This window comes from Xiphophorus hellerii, chromosome 5, assembly GCF_003331165.1.
Source record: "Xiphophorus hellerii strain 12219 chromosome 5, Xiphophorus_hellerii-4.1, whole genome shotgun sequence".
Lineage (NCBI taxonomy): Eukaryota > Metazoa > Chordata > Actinopteri > Cyprinodontiformes > Poeciliidae > Xiphophorus > Xiphophorus hellerii.
The window spans coordinates 24,841,061-24,863,381 of record NC_045676.1 but is presented as its reverse complement, the minus strand read 5'-3'; the positions used below and the strand labels follow the sequence as shown (position 1 = coordinate 24,863,381).

Sequence of the window (22,321 nt, the reverse complement as noted above, 5' to 3'; positions counted from 1 at the left end):
CTCAAACACCCTCTAATGTGCTTTAAATAAAATAATTCTGCACAAGAAAGTGGGGTCGAGCTCGTCCACAGTGATGGACTGGTTCCACAGCCAGTGGTAGAAATAGCTCAAGGGGAGGTATTATGTATTTTCCAGGCACATAGTGGCATTTTATAGCTCTATGTTCCCTTCAATTATTATAAAAGTCCTGAATTTATCAAATAAAAGAAATTTGACTTCGTAATTTGACGCCTTCAAATTGGGCCTCTGTCTCTTTAAGAAGCTCCTGCTCTTTTGGACAATCTGCCTTTGGGAAGTCATCACAGCATTGTTTCTCTACTAAATCATGCTGAGCTCAGGTGATGTACAGTTCCACCATGTGTTTGCTAATTGCTGCTGCTGCTAGTCTGAAGGAGCTGAGAGAGAAAAGCATGTGAGGGGGAAGTGGGCTGCACTTGAGACACATCTCCAAGGAGGAGCTTTGTGAGAGCAATTTATTTAGGCACCCCCAAATGGTTGCTATGGAGATTAAAGCATTTCTCAAACATGCATGAAAGAATCAAAAATAACACTCCAGGTATGTTTTGATGAGGGAATAACATTATAACATTATATAAAGCTCAAAAAAGTTGATTTTGCATAATACTCCAACATTAATAGACTTGGAGAACAATTATTTTCCTATATAAGGTCTGGTTAGCTTTTATCCCCTAATAAATAGTAACTTTTAAACTGAATTTTGTATTTACTCATATTTTTCTAAAATTTGTGAGGGTGCAAATACTTTTTAACAGTGTTGTCACACCAACTGTTTTTCTTTTTGACGGAGCATTTCCAACGTCTAAGAAATTTTCACAACTTTTGCGTAGTTCTCTTGTTTTTTATGCTGTGGTGTTTCCTCCACAGAGCATTACCTGCAGGATCACACAGTTGAGATCTAACCAGTCGGTGGAAAACCCCACAGATGAGAGAAAGAGTGGAGCGGGGGCCGACGTTCGGCACTACACACACGCACGCACACACGCAGTCGGGCCTTCACACATCAGTCAGACAGCCCTCTAGTCAGGAGAACCCCTGGCTCACCTTCACACAGATTTATAGATCACACACACACACACGCACACACAAGTTGTGCTGACATGAATTTATGCAGTCACTTTGACTCACATAAACATGCCTCCACCTCCGTGCAAATGCACTTACGTACACGCACACACACACACACCCTCACTTCAAAAGAAGGTTGTAACCTGATGGGCTGCCAATAGCCCACATGAACTTTTTAAAAAATATTTCTCTTCTTTTTGGAAACCCACCTGTTCCTTGCAAAACTTTCAACTCATATCTTTCTCTTCCCCCCCCTCTAAGCCCAGCTTTAAGATCAGTGTCCGACACACGCTCCACATGCTGGTACTCAGGCACTGCTTGTCTGCACATCCCTCTTCTCCTGCGCTGTCCGCCCCTATCAGAGTGGTATACACACACCGACTGAACCAAGCCCCAACTAGACACAAAGTAGCCATCTTCGTCCTCCTCCTGCTGCAGCGCTCTGTAATCTTATCTGCAACACGTTGCCGAGCTGATGAGCCTGTATGCTGGCTCTGACCTGCAAATGACGAAGTCTCCTTGATGTAAAATGCAGCTGTGCAGACGAACCTCACAGAGATGTTGTTTCCGCAGCATCTGGGCAACACGAGCCAGATGTTGGAGGTTGATGAGGCTTTGTTTTCTCCTGTCTGAGAGCACAGGTGTCACAAGAAAGGGCCGCTCCGATAATACGTTTTAACACCGAGCAATCAGTTCGATTGGGTGACGTGGATTGGTAGTCATACCCAATCCCACTCCAGAGTTTTTAACAGCTTCCTGACTTGTCTTAGGCAATGACGTTCACGTCAGCCTCACCTCCATTTAAGGGTGTTTTCACGCCCGATAGTCTGGTAGACGCGGTTGGATTGGGGACCAAAGTGGGAACATTTGGTCATTTTTAGCTGGTGTGGTTTGCTTTCACACTGCACTGTGTCAAACGGTGCAAACCCTTTGAAAAAAAACTGTTCACTTCCTCACCTGTGGGGGCGCTTGGCCAAGAACCATTGGAAGAACTGACACGAAAACCTCTGAACGCAACTTCCTGATTGACAAAATGCAAACAAAAATGGAGTAGCGTCAGAGTTACGCCGTCTTGAAGTTAGCGGTGGCTGCATGTATTGGTAGCTCTGTTAAATGTGTGCAGAAAGCCTTAAAACTAATTTTTCTTCTACTGCCCAGTCATAATCTCTACCTGCAAATGTCTACGATTAACAAAATCATTGGCACAATTCGTGATATGTCTTGCTTACCTTTAATTTATTACTTTTTAAAGCTGATCAGAGTTTATAGTAATGTCTCATCATTTATCCACGACTGTTTCTCTGAGGTATAAATATGACGTTTTATACTCACAATCTGCTCCTTGTTCTGCTGTTAATTTGTGTCAGAAGGAAATGTGTTTCTCTAAGGTCTGCATGTGGAGGACACACAGACTTCGGTGATTCAAATGTTAAAGTGATGAGGATTCAAACTGGATGTGGCTGAGAGGTTCAATTAAACCGTCTCTGCTGCCCGAATCAAGAACGAACAAAAGCAAGATGATTATTGTTCCAGGTTTCGGATGCAATCATCACAAAATAAGTGACACTTATTTTATTTGGGTTACTGTGGCTTCTGATGAAGGATGTTGGTCTCGAGAGGCCACCACATCGTGACATCAGCACACTTTCTCACCTTTACTGCCTTGATGTTTTACCACACGGTTCAGGTTTGTTATTCTCTTAAAGCCTTCTGTATTGCTCACCGTTATCCAGACTTAACAGGTGAGTCACACAAGAAGTTAAGAAGAGATGGAGGTGGATGACTAAGAAAGGATGAAAGAGAGCAGCAGATCTCTGGTCCCACTGCTAATTGCATTGTCTGTCAGAGGGAGCGTGGCTCCTCTCACAAATGATTTAATGTTATTTATTACCCATCCTTCTGTCTAGTGCTTAACCAACATTTCTAACTGTTAAAGACCGTGGTGATCCTTTGTTACTCATAAATGTGTTAAAATGGCACCTTGATAAGGTTACGGAACTGAAATAATCAAAATAGCAAGGTGACATAATGTTATTGGGTATATAAAACAAGTGATGCAATAGAAGAAGACTTTAGACAGCATTGAAGAAAATATTGTTTTCCTTCGAAGTTTACTCATCATTGAAACAACTTTTATGTACATTTTCAGCTTCTGATGACAAAATCGAACTCTTCCTTAACTGATGATAAAACGTGCAGCTTCCATAATTTTCAAAATTAAGACCTGGCTGCACAAATTTTGAAGTTGTTGAGGATTCTCGTTTGCTCGTACAAGCTTGGGAGGAAACATACAAGTTCTGCAAGTTTCACCAACACAGATTTAAGACTCTTTATGATGACAGAAATTTACGGAAGAAAATCGCACATGTTGTCAATTGCCGATAAATTTCCACATACCCATAAGATGCCTAAAAAAACTCATCTGTGTAGCTAACAAAATGTATGTTAGCAGCTAGGTAGCGGTAGCCTCAACCACCACGAGTCGCAGGACGACATCTGCACGCGACTCAAATCTTTGCCTGACAGGAAAGTCACACAAGAAAGATTGAAAAGTCTTGCTGTGACAAAATTTAAGACGTGATTTGCATATTTAAATGCTAATTTACATTTGTTTATGCTAATTTACATTTTTTTCTATGAATTTAAGAAATGTAAAGGCCTTAACTATAGATACACAAATTTAAGACTTTAAGAGTTGTGCGTACACAACGTATAAATCCACCCTATATCAGAACCAGCTTTGATGTGTGCTTAAAGGATCATTGTTCTGTTAGAACGCTCACTTTACCATGTAGCTTTTGGTTTGAGGTGAAGTTTAAGAATTTGGAAGAAGTCCTTAATTTTCATGGATTTAAAAAAACATATTTTGGTTTGTGTAATGCAACAGCACCACTGACAGTAAAACAGCCCCATAGCATGATCATACCACCACTGTGCTTCACTGCATTATTAGGTTTGAAAGCCTCACCCTGACTTCTCCAAACTTTCTTGTAGTTATTGTGACCAAATACATCTGTCTTTGACCATGAGTCGTTTCTACAGACAGACAAGCTGGGAAGATTTTGGGAAAAGGTGCCTCTGTTTTGATCAGTGCCCTGTCAGTTCTTATTGAACTACACTTGGGTCCCTGGTGGTGTTCCAGTATCTTCCAGTTTATTTGATTGGTTTTGGTGGTTGAAGTGTGCTGCTTCTGAAAATCCTAACCAGTTCTTTTTTTGTCTTCTGAGTGGAACAGCGCAGGCTGGTCTGTTGAAATGTTGATTCATTTGGACCTTCCAGTAACATAACGATTTTACATACATATTAGAGTTGTGAATCAGTTTAACAGTATTTCAGCAAAAAGCATAAAAACTTCATGTAAAACAACAATGTTAATAGGTAAATGTAAAAAATGCAACAAAAAAAATCCGTTTTTCAGGGTATTTTTGTTTTATTTCACCTCATACCTGTAAAAATATATTCTTGAAATAAATAAATATATGAAATAAATATAATGTGTGCCCTAAGGGCAAAAAACAAACAAACATATAAATAATAAAATCCATCTAAATGTTTGCCTTTTATCAGCCAGACGCTCGCTGTCGTGACTGCGGACAGTCAGGTGTACAACAGCTAAATTCCTTCACTGAACGAGTCCCTCATGTTTCAACCAAAAAGACCCGTCTCTCGTTTCGTCATCCTCTCAAACTTTGCAGAGCAGTGGTAGTTTCTGAGCAGCAGCTGATTTCCAGAACAAGCATGGCTGCTTTCCAGTGCATAAAACTATTGGGGGTTTTTTTTAACACAAACAAGCCATAGCAGCCTCGGTAATGTTAGACAGAAAAAAACAACTAAAACATCTACTGATAGTAGTGGAGCAGTGAAGTCCCAGCAAACATGGCTGTGAAAGGCTACCAGCAGCTGGTGGTTAATCACACAACTATCAGATCCTGTCCATTTGAGCATGTATTTGGATTTTATCAAATGAAAACTAAAAAAAATCCAAAAAATAAAAGAATTTATCCTCTTGGCCACCAGGGTCTTTCCATAGGCCAATGAGGAACATTTGAGGAACCTTCTCTGTGTCCCTTTGTTAGAGTCCACTTGCGTTTTTCTTCTCATATCCCAGACATTTTTCCTTCCCTCTCCAACCTAACAGCGTGGACTAGACTCGGTGCTTTCTTCGCGACCCTGTTCCGTCCAGATCCACAAGATCCTCCGTCTCCAAAAAAAAAAAGGAAAGGGATGACTTTCGACGCACTCAGTTGGCCTATTTCGACCAGTTTTAGCTGCATGAGGGCACAGGCGGCTTTTAACCCTCAGCTCTGGCCCAGTATGTCTCTGTACAGGTCTGGGACTCTCTCTGGATCGACGGGCCTCGGTAGGAAGTGCGTGAACCTCTGATGCCGTCGCGACCTCGTTCCGTCCCGCGACGTCCCATCTTTGTTCAGCCCAACGAAGTAGAAGGCCCCTTTCTCCCCATGCCGGTAGATGTTTGAGGAGTAAGTGTTGTACCAGTTTTCCTCAAACTGCTCCCTGAAAACGCACTCTGCTGACAGCTTTTCCTGTGAGAAAAAAATAAGGGACGTTAGCTTTGTGATGCAGAAAAAAAAAACCACTTTCACATTCTAATATGCTTGAACTTGTCAAAATCAAACTGAATTAAAAAGACAATTTGAGATTAATACACTTTTATAAAAAAAATGCACAAGCAAAAAAGCATTTCTACGTTTCTTTTTGTTAATTTTTGGCAATAGAACCACATTAGATTATTGATCTGTGTAGATGAAGAGAATCGTTCGGCAAAAATCAGCACTGAGTGTATATTTACTAAATGTGTGATCCTTACCGATCCATACAGCTCCCCCTTGCTGTTCATGGCGAGGTAAAGGCCGCTGTCCACTCCTCTGATGCTGACCAGACCCACCGCAAGACTGATGAACTCCAGAATACCTGCGAAGGCAAAAGAAAATGAGAAAATTTACATCGAGGTTAACAAAAACATGGAAGTACAGTGTCCATATGTATAAAAAACAACAACAACAACAACATAAGACCATAATGACGTCTGACACAGATCTGTCCCAAACCTTTAGCAAACTAAGAAGCTGCTTGGCACTCCCATACCAACAGGGGGCCCCAAAGAGCACCTGAACTGTTACTCAAGTCACACATAGACGTATATGATTCTTTGCACAACTGATACATTAGAAGTAGTCAAGTTAAACAAATTTGTGATGATTTTTGAAGCACCATGTGTACATGAGAACAGTCAGTGTGTAAAAACGTTTTTCTGACCAACATGGGTAAACGCTTTCGGACACTGGTGGCTCTAGACCAGATTGAACACGGGGGGCAGGGAGCGGTCCTTGTTTTTTAAGTTGAGGAACAAAACAAAGACAATGAAATAATATATATATATATATATATATATATATATATATACACACACATTTTAACTTTATAATTCATTGTAAATGTAAGAGTGTGAAGGCAAAACATGGTCCCAACAACCAATCAGTTGCAGTTTCTGTTCCCATGAAAATCAGAAGAAAGAAAGTGACTCTACAGGGTAACAGGGGCACTGGCCCCTGTTGGTCCCCCGTCTAGAACCGCCCATGTTTTAGAATGAGGTTGAATGTTTTCTGCTCCATGTTGCTTTAATATCTACACAAGTAAACTGCTGAGGTAAGGATAAAACGTATATATATATATAAAAACATCCCATTTCTCTGTACATTTATATATGTGTGTGTGGTTGCATGTATAGATATTACTCATATATTCGCGCGGTAGAATAGCGCCCTGAACAGTGAGCCATATCGCCCATCTCAAAAGTTGCCACTGAGCCTGAGACGCGCTGTGCTCTTACATCAAACTGCGTCAAGAGGTGGAAGTGCCTGACTCGAGAACAAGAAGTTCCGCATCCCGGGAAGCACTAAGCGATCCCCCCCCCGCAGAAGTCCACTGTGCTGAAGAAGAGCTGCTGACCCGAACCTCAAAAAGGGGACACAGCAGAAATGTGCAAAACGCTGACAAATTCCAGCATCTTTCTTGTCCCAGCGAGAGGGAAGGTTTCTCTCTGGGAACACATGACTAGAACATGTAGGAGTGAGAGCAGCATCAGCCTTCATCAGAGGGATTAATGACGAACAAATGATCCTGCTTGACTTGAGTGTCGGAGTGTTGCGTGCTGTGATGTAAATGGCGCAGTCCTGCACTATTCCTAAAATGTCCTGACTAGTTTAAATATGTATTTATTTATTTTTAAAGTGAGCCCAGTTTATTAAATATTGTCATGGCACTGCACAGATTTGGTCATTTTTATTTGTGTATTTATTGCGCTCTCCTTTACTATTACTACTACTGCTGCTGCTGCTACTACCACTCTAGTGCCAACCGTACAGTCCCTACCGAATCTGCTGTGGTCTTTCCTGGTACCCGCCACTGTCCCGTCCGGATGGATTTCCAGGTGGAAGCCGGTCCTGCAGTAAAGCTGCCGCCGCCTCAGGATCCCTTTCAGATGGCTCAGGTCCGCCAGGCTCCGGGATAGCCTCTCCGCGGACACCAGGTTCTCCTGCTGCTGCTGCTGCTGGTGGTGGTGGTGCTGCTGCTGCTGGTGCTGCTGCTGCTGCTGGTGGTGGTGGTGGTGATGGGGCTGCTGCAGCAGCGCCTGTCCTCCCAGCATCAGTCCCGTTGCAGAGTTGTAGTCCACGGCCCCCGCTGGGGTGAGAACGAAATGCGAACCGACCGAAGCCGAAGCGGCTCCAAAGCTATCCAAAAACCCGTTGGCGAAGCTCCCGACCTCAGCCACTGCCCCCATCACAAGATTCAGACGCCCCCCTCCACCCCCCAAAGACCCCCGATGGTTGCTTGCGAGCGCAGGAGATCCGAGGTCCGAGTGATGAGCGATGATCCACTGGTTTTCTTTTCTTTTTTAATATTTACCGGTGAGGATCGACCCGGTAAAGTGACTGGAGAAGGAGAAAAAGTTGTGCGTAATTTTTTTTTTTGGCGCACCGCTAATTAGATTGTCATTGCGGACGGTGCGGATGGGAAGGGAGGAATTAAACTCCTGCGTTATGTTGACTCGAATGAGCTGCAGCAATCCGCTTCCCTTCCTCTCCTCTTCTTTTTATCCGCTCCCTCTTCCTTCCTCACCTATGGATACTCCCCCTTTTTTTCAAACCAGGGTTCGTTCTCTCTCTCTCTCTCTCTCTCTCTCTCTCTCTCTCTCTCTCTCTCTCTCTCTCTCTCTCTCTCCTGCTGAATTCACTTAGCGATTTAAAAAAAAAAATCTCCTGCAGCAGAGCACAGACACAACTGCACCTCGCTCCTCGGCGCATTGGCTCGTATTCACGCACCGAGTTGCCTCTTTATGCAAAGTGCGCCCCGGATCCCCTCCTCCGTGCAGCGTGGCTCATTTGCGCCGCTCTCCTCCATCCCTCTGCTTCTCCCGGCTCTGCTGTCTCATCTTTGATGTCCCGTGTTTAGCGCGCTAGGACTCCTAAACCAGGGCGCGACGACGGCGTGCAGGTGCTGCGACATAAATTTGGATGTTTCAAAATTGTATTTGTTTCCGTTATATGCAAACACTACGATCCAAGGCCGGATTTACAAGGACGTGGGTCCCTGGGCTGGAAAGACGTTTTGGTGCCTTTTTCACTAGAGAAAAGATATTTTGCTAATTCAATTTATAGTACTAGTCTTAAAAATACTGGTGATGTCAATAGATGATGGTAAGTTTAGTACGTCCCAGTTGCTTCATGTTATTTCCACACACAAAAAGAAATACTATAATTTCATGATTTTCTAATAGTATTGTGTATATTTGTAATATATATATATATACACTCACTTGATATGGACCTGTGGCTCTTCTATAAAGTACAATGTTTGCAAAGCACACGTTCATTAGGAAAAAAGTGGAAATTAATAATAATAGTGATACAAAACAAGTCTATAGGTCGCCCCCAAACATTGGAGCCCTGGGCTACTACCCCTGTACGCCCTTTCTAATGTCCGGCCCAGCTTATGTTCATTTACATCATTATTATGGCTAACAGCTGATGGAATCCCACAACTAAACATCTCAGAATATTACGACCGATGAAAAGTTAACATCCGATTTTAATATCAATGTTTCACTAAAGTGAGGACTGCAGGGGTTTTTAACAGTTGTCCAGCAGATGGACGTCGACGTCTTCCACATGGAAGGTAAACCAGAAAATATAAATTTTTCCCCCTAAAGAGTAAGAGCAGAGCACAAGGTTTAGTGGAAGGAAAAAGTGCAAAGGCAGAAAAGATGCAGAAGCAAGTAGTTGCTGCCGAATCACTCTGCCAGAACTCCCAATGGGGACTGTGGTATCGATTTGTTTGATTAGCTGGCAAACTGCCCCGACCTTAAACAAGAATCAGCGTTTATGAGTTCAAACGGAAGATAAGACCAAGCAGTACAAATGATCTGTTGGTCAATTTCAAAAGCAACTTGGGCTTTATTTACACACCAGCAGAGCTGCAGCCTTATCACCACTGCACCGATGCAGCAATTTGCGCAAAAAGAGCTCCGATCAACTATTGATTGCACCCGAACATTAGCGCACGTTTACATTTTTAGCTGTTTTGTCATAATATTTAATAATAATCGTATCCGATGAGTTTCACTCTTTAGCTAAATTACTTGCGAACTTTTCAACGAGACTCTAGTTTACTGAGACGAACCTACAGATTACGTCACCAGCGGAAAGAGATGAATTTTGCGCAAATTTCAGGGCCACAAGAGGGAGGAGTGCGCCACTCCACAACACCTTGGGAGCAGAATAAACGGATGGTGCGATGAGGTGTGCGTGTATTTCTAAACGTGACATCGCCCCCCATCCTAATCGTTTTGCAGCCCCGATTTCCAAATGACTCAGGTGCAGCGGGAGACGGGAGGAAAGCCCCCGTTTGCGTAATTTTCGCACTCGGCTGCTGATTTACTGCTTCTGTTTCATGTAAGACAGCCGCACTTTTACAACATACACACACACACACGCACACACACACCTGTGCAAACGACTGCACATGACTGTCAATCCCTCATTGATCTTTCCATTATGCTTTGAACAGGGGAGAAGCCCATATATACACCTATCTTTAATTGTGGTCTTAAAAAAAAAAAAATCAAAGACGCAGCTTCAAAGCTTGTAAGAGGATCAACAACTCGACTATAGCTGCGTGTTTGAACTCCAAACTTGCAAAATACCCAGACACTTGACACTTGAAGGACTTGAGGGTAAAAAAAAAAAGGGGAGTACCTGTGATTCTGATTCCTTAGTAAATAAATGGATTTTTATAGGCTTATGAATTCTGGACTCTGTCATTGAACACTAAGCAGATGGATTATACGGACCTTAGATTTATCTAATTGTGGAATCAATTACCAGATGCGTGTTTTATGGGCCAACCAGATTGTTTTAAACATGCTTATGAAAAAGTACGATGCTTCTAACAGAGACGTGTTGTACGCAAATAGAGGAGTTATAGCATTTGTTTATTTTGAAGTACGTTTTTTTTATGCAAGTGCATTAATCTAACAAATCTAAGGTCATCCAATGTAAATATGGACAATAAAACTTTACATTTGTCTGATAGATGTAAAGGCAAATATCGTGGCCACTATATTATTTTCTATGTCTGTATAGACAAATTCTACACGTGTCTATACATTTAGAGAAATATAGTGTAGTACATACTGTAGTATTGCAAAAGTATTCATAATCCTTAAGTCTTTTTGCGTATTGTTACATTACAGCAAAGTATTTCATTTAGATTTTATGTGATCGAACAACATCAAGTAGCATGCAACTGTGAAAACAAAGGAAAACACAGCAGCAGAGTTGTAGCAACCTCAGTTATACTTGCGTATTATTTTCTTTTTATTCACATTAATGCATTACTTTGTGTTGGTGTGTCAAATACAACTCCAATAAAATACACTAAGGTGTGTATTAGCAATGCGACATGTGAAAATGTTCCAGGGTCATGAAAACTTCAGGATTAAAGAATATTATTCAATTTAATTTTTTTATTTTTTATTTTTTGGCTAGATGACATAGTTTGTTTTGTAAAACAGAGAATGCAGCTCCCACTAAAAAAAATGTGTAACTTGGACATAAGTAATTAAATTAAGTTTATCAAACGCCATACACTTCATAAATTAACTCAGATACATTTAATTTGATTCATTGTCATATTTTTAAGTTGAAAACACGTTCTTTTTTTTTCAGTGTATATATCGAAGGTGGGCGTTTCTCGTATTGTCCATCATTTATCCTGATAAACTTCTTATCATGATAGGATTTTGATTTATCGTCGTCATGATAATGTCCAATTAATGATGTTTTAAACCTCCTCAAACTGTGTGTATTGTTGGGATTGTTATTTCTACTATTTATCTCCACTGTTTGTCTAATAAAGACGTATCAATAAATTAGACAACATGATTGAATACAGTTACTGCGTGCATCTTAGTCACATAAATCACACTTCTTTATGTGGCTAAGTGTCCTAAAGAAGCATGTTATTAATAGGAATGTTTTTCAAGAGCAGTATTTGTGTTTGTGGGGCTATAATTGATGTGACACACACATATGTATGAAATCCTTGTTTGTTGTGTTATATTTACAGTTTAACATGAAGTTATTCAACTTTTTGTCCATGCAGGTTACAGAATCCTATATGTGGAATTGATTTTGGCAGCAACACAGACTTGTACTCCCACAGCCTCTGCTGCCGCCCCGCCTTTTCCCCTGCGTCAAATTGATAAATGGGGTTCAGACGCGGAGGTGTGTACAGCGTGGTCACTTCATGTTCCCACACCTCGGGTTATGCAGCTTGACCAAAAGATATAGTAGCTCATGTGTTTAATACAGCCCTACGACTGTGCACATTTTATGTCTATTTGTGTGATGCACAAACCTCTCCCTCTTTCCCTTAGTTCATTAGTATTTATGACCAACACAAAAGATTTCTTTTTTCTTTTTTTTTTCTTAAAAGAGGCTGGATCAATCGGAATCGCCTGAGGCTGATCAGACGTATTGGATATCGACCTGGCCTCAATGAAGACGTCAACTTCACGTCCCCACGCTCACTCACAGCAGAGCAATTCCCAGGGTCACATGATTTGTTTTAAATTATAGCAATGAAGTTGTTTTCTTTTTTTCTTCACTATTGCTGTGGCCACGGAGAGAAATGAAGCATGAAGCGACTGCAGTATGAGGATGAGGAGGAGCAGGAGGAGGATGAAGAGGTGGGTTAAAGACATAACCCCCCCCCCCCCCCCCCCCCCCCCCCCCCCCCGCCCCCCCGACTCCCCTGCTCCCTCCCAATACACATAAACACACAAAGAGATCGCTGCTTTTAATGGAAAAGCTGGGTAATGGAATAACTGAAGGAAGTAGCCTGGAGGTTATTAATGCAAGTGATCTCCAAACTGATGTCTGGGGAACTCCTGGGGTTCACAGAGGCACAAATTAAAAGGTCAAATTAGAGGCACTCTGTATTTTTTGTTGTTGTTTTATGTAAAAATAAAAAAATATAAAAACTTTTATTTCATAGCTTTCACATTTGTACATATTTTACATATATGTTGCCTTGTTACAACCACAAACATAAAACTGTTTTTTTGTTGTTGTAATAGCTGTTGAATCAACGTTAGGTAGAGGCTAACTGTGAGCTGAAATATAACGCTTTTAGTGAAAAGGAAACTCTGAAAAGTGTGCCATCCATCCATCAGAAACACGTTCCACCTGTGAGTGATTTAGTCCCAGTATAAATCCAGCTGTTCTGTGAAGGCTTCAGATCTTCGTGAAAGAACATTAGTGAACAAACAGCATGCTAAGACCAATGAACACACCTGGACGGCCTACGTTCAATTTGTGGAGTTTAAAGGTCGCAAAGCAATAACTCAAACTCAGAAATCTGACAGGTGGCCTTTCGATCCATCTTTTGAAAATGGGACATGCAAAACCAACCGTCTACCTGAGCTGGCAGAAAAAAGCATTCGTCAGCATCCAACATATCCATGGTAACTCCAGAGGAGGTGCAGACTTGAAAATCTACATCCAAAGTCAGTTTGCATACAGTGACTGGACTTGATTACAGATTACCGAAATTATTGACTTAAGGGGCTGAAAATAAATGCACGCCACACTATTCAGATTTTTATTTATAAATTTTTTCTAAGAACATTTTAGCATTTTTCTTCCACTTTATGGAACCATTTTCTGTCTATGAATCACATTATCCATCCAGCTGTGCCACTGTGCCGAACCCCTAGGACATATTTCAGTAAAATACATAGGAGTTTGTGCTTAATGTTGCAAAATGTGGCAAAGTTCAAGGGGTAAGAATGCTTTTGTAAGACACAGAATCGTTCTTTTCCTAGACGTTTTCACAAACGTCACCCGACCATTTATTTTTTCATTTGTTTATTAGACGTCTTATTTCTGATCTGTAAATAATCCGTGAGCAAACAAATTTGTAAGAGCAATTTTAAACGGACTATTTGGCACAAAATGCAGAATTTGTTCTTATGACTCTAGTTGAAAGTATAAAACTGTGAGCATGTCATCACCAAGTTGATCTCCAAAGGATTAGCAAACAGCAGATGCATTGCTCAGGTGCTGTACGAGGTTTTCGCTGGATTTTTACTGTTTCTCAGTCAACAATTTGTTGTAAGAAAAGGAGCGGAACAACAACAAAAAAAAGCCAGAGTGAAATTTTTTTGAAAGACCTTCACAAAACTAACTATTGATTAAGACCATGCAATGAGCTATGAGTGAAGAAGAATCATGTAACAGATTAAGGACTTTTACGCACAACCAACCGTCATTTTTATTTCAGCCAAGACATTTTGATATTCGTTGTTTGATCTGTTTTTAGCTAAGTACCGGAGTGATCCACTGAGCTTCATGTGTGAACAGGTGACAGGCCCCTCCATTAGACTTCCACTCTTTATTCTCACAGCATCAAAGCCTCAAGAAAAGCCCCATCAGGTAAACATCAGTCCTGCATGCGGAGACTTAAAATGAAGACTCCATCTTTGATATCTGTTTGATATCTGTTTCCCACAGGCTGCTTTGATTCTCCACTTACCCTTGAAAACTTGACACCGCGCTGACCCTCAGTGAGAGGCGATGACTGACACAAGTTGATGTGATCGGTCATTCCTAATTTTCCCACTATGTAAAGTGAGACGCCTTTTATGCTGGCTCCCGAAAGTGTTCGTACGCCACTGTTTTAAGGGTTGGAGACGTGGCGAAAGAAGCCTCGTGCTGCGGAGATGGGAAGATTAAAGAAATAATTTATGTATTGAACTGTGTTATGATAAGAAAAGACGAACATATGTATTTATTTTAAAACATGGGAGCAATGAGGCAAGGAACGGCAAAGTGTTAAACCCACTCTTTTAAATTTAAAAAGCTTAGATGAAAACATTTTAAAGCATGTTTGTAATTTTAATATTCACAAAGAGATTAGCCATTTTATGTATTTCCTATAGAGGTGCATAGTTCGGCCATTTTACTTATGTGTTACACATTAGTCTTTTATTTCATTTTATGTGTTTTCATTCTTTCACATAGTTCAAACCAGAACTTTACATACACCAAGTAAAAAGAAGGATACATTTTTTTTTTCCCCTCACTGTCTGAAGTTAAATCAAACCAAATGTTTCCTGTATTAGGTCAGTTAAATTTACCAAAATTATGTCTATTTGTAAAATGCCACAATAATGAGAGATAGAATATATCGGAGAGTAAGTCAGAAGTTCCTCAGTATTTGGTAGCATTGCTTTTGAACTGTAAATTGTGTCTATCAGCAGTTTCCGAGACCCTGACATCATTATTATTCTGTATGTAAACTTCTGATTTTGAAGACATTTATAAATATATTTCTGATGTCCTTATTCTCTCGTTGTTGTGTTATTTATCAAATAAAAAAAATAGATTTTTTTTAACTGAACTAAAATAACAGAAGGCTGGTCTGATGATTTAATTTCACACAGTGTAAAAAAGGTGTGTCTCTTGTTATTTGGTTTATGTAAACTTGTTCCAGTTGCATTATATTGTACTTTCACTGATTTCAGTTTTAAGGCAGTTTTGTGCTTTTCTTTAAAAGCCCCAGACAAACCAAAAGTAGTCACTTGATCTCGCATATGCGTTAACAATTTACAGTGGATTAGATTAATCCCTCTCACTCAGTCAAGCATCAAATCCCTGCTAGGAGTTCTTCGCTCTCGGCCTCACCATCATCTCGCGATGACACCGGTCGACTCGCGACAGTCTCGAGCTCCACTTAAACTTACAGTCACAGCAGCAACACTGACGGCAACAATGGCCGCTTTCCGCAGAGCGGCAGCGCTGGCCGGCAAACTGAACCCTTGGGCTGCGACTAAAAGCGAGATTCTTGGGGCTCCCAGCCTGAACGGACGACGGACTCGGAGGTGTCTGACAGCCGGGCTGTGTGCCGCAGCGGGAGGTGTCCTGGCTCTGTACTTTTATAACAAAACGTGGAGCGACAGGAAGAGGATGATGAGACGCAGCATCAGTGGTCTCTCACTGCCGTACATCCCGACCGTTGAAGCTAAAGAGAAGGTACGTGGCTACAAAATCAAGGCAGCTAGCGAGCCGGTTAGCTGTTGTGACACGTAGCGACGTAAAAAATGGGTTTCTGTTGACACAAGGGCCCCACTCAGGGCGAAAAACAGAGAGAGAGAGAGAGAGAGAGAGACCCCATTAAGAAAACAAGTCAAGTGTTGTGTATTCTAGGCATGCTTCCTTCCGCGCGCAGCTCCCGCGTTGGTTTTCCTAGCAGTTACCATGTTTTTTTCCTCTCTCCCTCAGCTTTTTTTTTTTTTTGGGTTGGTAAAGTGTGTCATTTATTTCCAAGACGCACGGTGGAAACAGTTCGCTCACTGTTTGGCTGCAGAGGAAGGAGTGGCGCTCTCCCTCTCGCGCTGGTGCTGAAATGACAACACGCGCTCCAACGGTCGTCACACTGCGCAGACTCTGCGCTCGTGACAGGGTTGACACTTTGACGGATAAAAACAACCCAACACATCCTAGTAAACACAATAATGTTCAAAATGGAAACGCCACACTTTAGACAAATAATAGATAAAATAAAAACATTTATTTAATCAGTGGCACAAACTATATCCCACGCAAAGGGGCGCTGCACCAGAGGGGGCGCCAAACCTATGACGTAAAAATTATTTTTAGTCAGCATTTTTTGCGTTTAACAGCGGTTTGTGCAAGTGTAAATGATGCAATCTGCTATAATGTGTCCATATTCACCCCAGAAAGTGCAAAGTTGCGTCCCTGCACTACTCACACTAAAACTTGACTTAGACTTGTGACCTAAGACTCAACTTTTATGAACAACTCCTTCATATATTCAGGAGTAAAACCAACCTGCTACTTAAGCTACGGATTGCAGCTGATGCACTGCATATCAGATCAGTTCATTTTCACAAAACATTTACTTCAACAAAAATGTCAACTATTTAATTGATTGAGTTAAATAAATCTTTTCATCGTCAGGTAATTCTAATGCTTTATCCTATAAAACTGCAATAGCAAGCTATGGCTGTGTTGGAAAGAGTAACAAAAAAGAAGTATTCAGTGGTATCCTGGGAATGTCATAATTCACAAAATGTCAGTAGCAACTGAAATGCTGTTTTTGAGGGATGCAGGTGTCGAACCAACAATCAGCTGCAGCTGCAGACCTGTTGACGGTAGTCTGGGCAACTGATCTTTCAAAAGCAGTTTCCCTGTCAGTTGTGAGGGTTGTGGAGCTGGACGACAAGTCGATTTTATTGATTAATTGAATTTGCTGTTTATGAAAATCCTCGACCCGACCCTGGATAAAGCGGAAGAAAATGGATGAATGGATGGATGGATGGATGGATGAAAATTTTATTTTTAGAAAATCAGATTTTTTTTCCTCCAGTTCAGTCATTGGGCTTTTGTAGTTCAGAGTGATGTTGGCGTGCTCAGGGCCACCTTTTGCCCATCCAGCATGTTGTGGACTTTGACCTCAGGTCAACTCCCAGAAGGAATAACTGAAATAAAAGAAAGTGTATTTAAAATATTTTCTGTCATTTGTAATTTCTTTTTATGAAAACAAGTATAGCACTAAGCATGCAGCCAGAGCTAAAATTAAAGTTTAACTGCTATTTGAACTTGCAGCTGTAATTTCAGTGAAAGTATTGACTATATAAACAACACACCACACGTTTCAGTTTTTATCAACACCCTACGATTATCCACTGTGGTTTGTTGGTCTTACACATAAAACCACAATACAGTAACACGAAGTTAACTGCTGTAGTGTACAAAATATCAATACTTTTCCATTGCAGTGTAGAAATAAATTTGAGGTGACTCCGTTTTGTAATCGCACTGACACAACTGGGTTTACACGGGGTAGTTTATAGAAAATACTTGGAACACAGGCTGGTTCATAAACAATATCGAGAACGGCATAGGGAGAAAGTAAAATGCTGCAGCTGTGAAAGGGAGACACCCAGATGCCAAAGAGGAAAACACCTGGAGCATATGCTGTGCAGTCATGAGAAGCAGGCAACACATCAGCTGCAGTTTTAGTGGTGGATACATAATAACTAGACAAGAACAAAGTGTACCATGTGAAGTCCAGTCGATGCTGCCTACCAATGAATAATTCTCTCTTTTCAGTGGAGTCTGCATACTTCTATATCATGTTGAGGGGCATGGGATGTAAAGCCTTGTTGCCTTTGGAAAACTTTAAAAGCTCCATTCATTAGTGAAAGTCAAACCCATGGGTGCAGAGTCTCCTAATCTCTATTACAGTTACTTCCCTACAACCAACTATTCATCTCGTACTAATGCCTTCTAGAGCTCGTTTGGTAAAGGAAGCATCATAGCTTTATGAATGAACTAGCATGCTCATTAGCATGATCGCTGCGCTGAGCATAAACTCAAGCAGGTTTAAATATGGAAACCTCTCTGCTAATTGCACAGCTACAGTCTCTTGGTGAAGCTCTGCAGCTAATCCAGCTGAAGTCACTGGTCTGTACTGAAAGAGAGAGATGGAGAGACCAATCAAGTAGAAAGTAGTACCGGCTTGTGTGTGTTTGTGTGGGCCTGTATTCTCTTGTTTAGTTGTAGCAGAAGAGCCGATGCTATTCATGATCTCAGAGAGCTAAATCAAGACTTGGTGCCAAGAATGGATGGATATGCTCATTATTAAAGTGCAGCATTAAGGAAGAGGCTTGGATGCTGAAGTCCATTAGACTTAGGAGGTGGGTTGACAAAACTGAACAGGAGTTTTTAGTTTGTAAAGCTGACCTATTAGTATTCACCTGAGCTTTTCCTGGACTGCTGAAAATGCTATGATCTGTAGAAAAAGCTCTGAACATTTTTATCTGAGGATGTTTTCACACCTGATAGTCTGGGAATCAAAATTGCAACATTTGTTACATTTTCAGCTGGTGTGGTTCACTTTGACACTGCACTGTGTCAAATAAACTAAACCCTTTGAAAAACCTATTTCCCCCCTCGTCTGTGGAGGCGCTGCACCAAGAGCCGCTAAAGTAAACGACACAAAAACCACTGAAGAAGACACTGAGGGCTACCTTCTTCTTCATGTAATGTGAACAACAACTGAGTGGCATTAGATTTTAGTGTTTATAGAATTTCTCTTTTATCTTTGGTAAAAGAAAACAAAACATTTCTCGCGCTAGCACAACATGTGTTTGTTGGATTTACCCAGAATGCCTTGTGCTATAGTTCACTTCCTGCTTCTGGAGCGGTCTCCAGCCCGCTTAGCATTCACATAAGCATCCGAATTGTGCCAGAGTTCACTTCAACCAAACTGAGATTGAGGATTTTGACTTTGATTACGCATTCAGTGTATTGTAGACTATTTTTATGCTTTTCATATTAGGAGTGCGTAGTATGTTCAGATCCAGATCGGATGATACTCACATTCAAATAACTTATTTCCTTGCATATTGATCAAGCTGCTGATGTAAATCTGCGCGATCTCCGTAAAAATGTTGGTTTTACGTTTTGCAGACTCGTCCATTTGACTTTGAAGATGGAGATGTCTACATGTCGTCCCACGAGCATCGTTTCCGGATGTTCAGCTCTGTAGAGTACGAAGGACAGCTGTACATGACTCCACAGAACTTCATCGAGTCTGTTACCATGAGCGAACCGAGAAGTAAGTATCAGACATTCACGTTTCACATTTTTGTTTCCAAAAAATATGACCGCTGTGCACATGTATAAGATCTTACCAACTTATGTTTTGTGTGGCACATATTTTGGTTTAAGATCAAAAAACAATATTTCTGAGGCAATTATTGATGAGCTGTTGGTGGCTCAGTGTCTTGGGACGCCTTGCTGACTCATCACCACTGTCACATAATATCCTTTCCCATTACTTCAAATTAACTAGATAACATTTTTAAAGACTTTTACCTCATTTTTAAATCAAGTGACAATCATAATTGTGTAAAAAAATTAGTTAAATCCACTTAATTTATTCAATTCAAGTCAACTCTGAACAAAGGTACTGTACACTGGACTTACTTTGAGTGTTAGCAAAACCTTGACCAAAATTCAATCTTCAAAAACCAAAAATACGATGAATTGGTTAAAATTGATTTATTACCCAGCCCTTTCTTCATCCAATAGTGGGGTGTAAATATGTACTATGTACCTGAGACTGTTTGAATCTGAGAAAAAACACAATCAATCCATACTTGTTCACATGCTTCTTTTTCATAAGTCATGGAAGCTGTACTTCCTATCCTTTATTTGAACTTGATTGTAGTTTAGTTTTCAATTAGCTCAAATTCACTGACTTGTCAGAGAATTTTATAGTCCTCGCATTACTAATTTTTGTTTTGTTTCCGTCAGGGTCTGGAATTTATTTAACATGTTTATTTTGCCACGTTCTAAGGCCGTCAAACATCCTCGGTTTATGAGCACATCTTTGCCGATTCTGTCAGCCTCCTGCTAGTTGTAACAGATTAGGTCTGAGCAGCCGGCCTCAAAGCAGATGGCTTTACAGCTTTTGTTTAGTCTGAGGTTAATGTTAGTCAGACGCACACAGACACACATTCCATTTGCTCTCATGTACTCTCCTTCTCTTAACTTGTAAATATCTAAATTGGTGGGCTAAGCTTGAGTGTTCCAGGTTTGGAAATGTGATTGCACACTGATGCAATCAGAAACAATATTTTTTTCTTTTTTTGCAGCAGTCGTATGATTGAATAGCGTGCAAACTCGTGCACCTGTATGTGTGTGTTTACATCTCGGCTGTCATGCGATACGGCCGCTCGTAGCCTGTCAGCAGCCGCCATCCTCTGCCCCCTTTGAAGTTGAATTAGATGAACTTTGTTGTATAAAACAGAACAAAAGTAGTATGTGCTTTTACAGGGACATTCCACATACTACAAAGGCAGGCAAGGACCACTTCAGACAGTACAAATGGGATCTGCTATGATGAGTGTATACACAGTGTGTGCGTGTAGATGTGTGTGTTGTGACTGTACCCTGCACATTAGGACCCTTTTCTAGATCATACAGATGCTATCTGACCAAGCCCACCCAAACTCTTCTCGTCTTTCTCCTCCTTTGTCTTGTTCTCTGGCAGACAAGAGGCCATGGAGGTCCCTGACCAAACAGGTGGGAAACACGCTTTACATCTCTCCTTTTTCCTGCTTCTCCTCACAGACATCTTTTGCATGTTATATCTGCTGTTGTTTTCTTCGCACTGCGTAGTTTTTTCAGCTAAACAAGCTTGACTTGCTGCGCCAGTACATGTATTGAACAAACGAGCTCCAAAGATGTGCAGGTCCTTTCTAATTTCCGCAAATTATTTTATGTTCTTTCCCGTTTTCTGGCTCTATCTTTTATCTTTCTTGCCTTGTTACCATGGCTCTTTTCAATCTTTAATAACATTTCAAGATACAAATAAAAATCCTTATCTCCTTACAGCTCCGCACATTTCTTGAATTAACTTCTGATACTCTACACTAGAATGCACTGAAGTCATCCTTTTTGTTGCAGTGGCAGACTAAATTACCTGCCATATGGATATGTTTTCCATTGCATGGGACTTTTAACTTTTCAACTCTTTGCATTATTTCTTCATAAAGTTAAAGTTAGAGCATGGCACCCTGTGTATTTACAATGTCTAGCCATTTTGATCATGTTTTTTGTGTGTTTATGTCAGGAACTGGAGAAAATCTTGTCAGATACTCCTCCCGTATGGAGAGGGTCCTCCAAACTGTTCCGTAACCTGAGAGAAAGAGGTCAGCAGACACACGCATGTGGATACAAACCGTTCATCACTTCTCTGAATTTATAGCTCAAATCTTCATCTCATTTATTTTTTGTCGTACAAAGTGCACAAATTCCCACCCAGCTGACCATGCCATTAATGCTTTTTACTTTGTAAATCAGACGCAACATTTTACAAATCTCTTCTCCATTTTGAAAAAATATATACATAAGTCTAGGTGTTTTTCTATTTCTCATTCTTAATGTAATTTGTAGTGCTTAATGTAGTGTGTTTAATGACTGAATTGTTTGTATTTCCAATTGGCTACTCACTGATCAAGATGAAAAGTCATCACTTCCCTTCACCAGACATTTATTTTCTTGGTGCCTCTTTAGTTCATTTGTTCCAAAAAAAAAAAAAAGACAATTTTTTAATACGACTAGTGGAATGTTTTACATAGCACACGAGGTTGCATATTTTCATTTATTATTTGTTGAAATCCACGCTGCCGGAACAAAAAAAATGAAATGACCATAGGACAAGATCTTTAAAATAATCTCAGAAACCTTCAGTTTTTTTCCTTCTTTTTTTGCTGCATTTTAACACAGCACAGGGCTTCATTTTCAATCTCTGATTAAGTGATGCGTGTGAGTTTTTGTTGCACTGTAGGTGTCACTAATCCAGGTTGTCGTCATGCTGTTCCTCTCAGCAAAACAGCCTGCCGAGAAAAAGGAAAAAAAAAAAATCAACCCCCTTTTCTTTCCTCTCCTCTGGTGAAAGATGAGAAATAAGCTTGCCCTAATTAAGCATTTGCTAGAGGAGCACATAACAGAGAAAGCACAGTCAGGGACCGACTCCCCATAGTGATAATTACACTGAAACACACACATTCAGGGAGATGCTAAAAATAACATGCCATGTGTGATTCACTTCCTCT

The 22,321-nt window shown here is 40.8% G+C and overlaps 2 protein-coding genes across 10 annotated transcripts in view; one reads left to right on the top strand and one right to left on the bottom strand.

Moving 5' to 3' along the window:
• Positions 1–5,203: 5,203 nt before the first annotated feature.
• Positions 5,204–8,300, bottom strand: LOC116719427 (fibroblast growth factor 9). Its single transcript, XM_032561939.1, has 3 exons — positions 7,480–8,300; positions 5,915–6,018; positions 5,204–5,630 (listed from the first exon to the last, which is right to left on the bottom strand). The coding sequence occupies exons 1-3, from the start codon at positions 7,886–7,888 to the stop codon at positions 5,385–5,387; spliced, it is 759 nt and encodes a 252-aa protein (XP_032417830.1). The 5' UTR covers positions 7,889–8,300; the 3' UTR covers positions 5,204–5,384.
• Positions 8,301–15,370: 7,070 nt separating this feature from the next.
• Positions 15,371–22,321, top strand: part of micu3a (mitochondrial calcium uptake family, member 3a) — a 28,587-nt gene continuing 21,636 nt past the window's right edge. For 4 of the 9 annotated variants that reach the window (XM_032563456.1, XM_032563451.1, XM_032563458.1 and 1 more), the window contains exons 1-4: positions 15,371–15,701; positions 19,167–19,314; positions 20,755–20,786; positions 21,337–21,415. In XM_032563456.1, coding sequence (XP_032419347.1) covers positions 15,441–15,701; positions 19,167–19,314; positions 20,755–20,786; positions 21,337–21,415 — 520 coding nt within the window. In that variant the 5' untranslated portion in view covers positions 15,371–15,440. The remainder of the gene's footprint in view (positions 15,702–19,166; positions 19,315–20,754; positions 20,787–21,336; positions 21,416–22,321) is intronic. The other 5 variants (XM_032563459.1, XM_032563457.1, XM_032563454.1 and 2 more) reach the window with 2 other exon arrangements.

Excerpts from the sequence above, each read along its gene's own strand:
- LOC116719427 (XM_032561939.1), bottom strand. The coding sequence starts at position 7,888 with ATGGGGGCAGTGGCTGAGGTCGGGAGCTTCGCCAACGGGTTTTTGGAT. Across the intron at positions 6,019-7,479 it reads GAAAGACCACAGCAGATTCG|GTATTCTGGAGTTCATCAGT; the intron begins GTAGGGACTGTA and ends TTGCCTTCGCAG. Across the intron at positions 5,631-5,914 it reads AGGGGGAGCTGTATGGATCG|GAAAAGCTGTCAGCAGAGTG; the intron begins GTAAGGATCACA and ends TTTTTCTCACAG.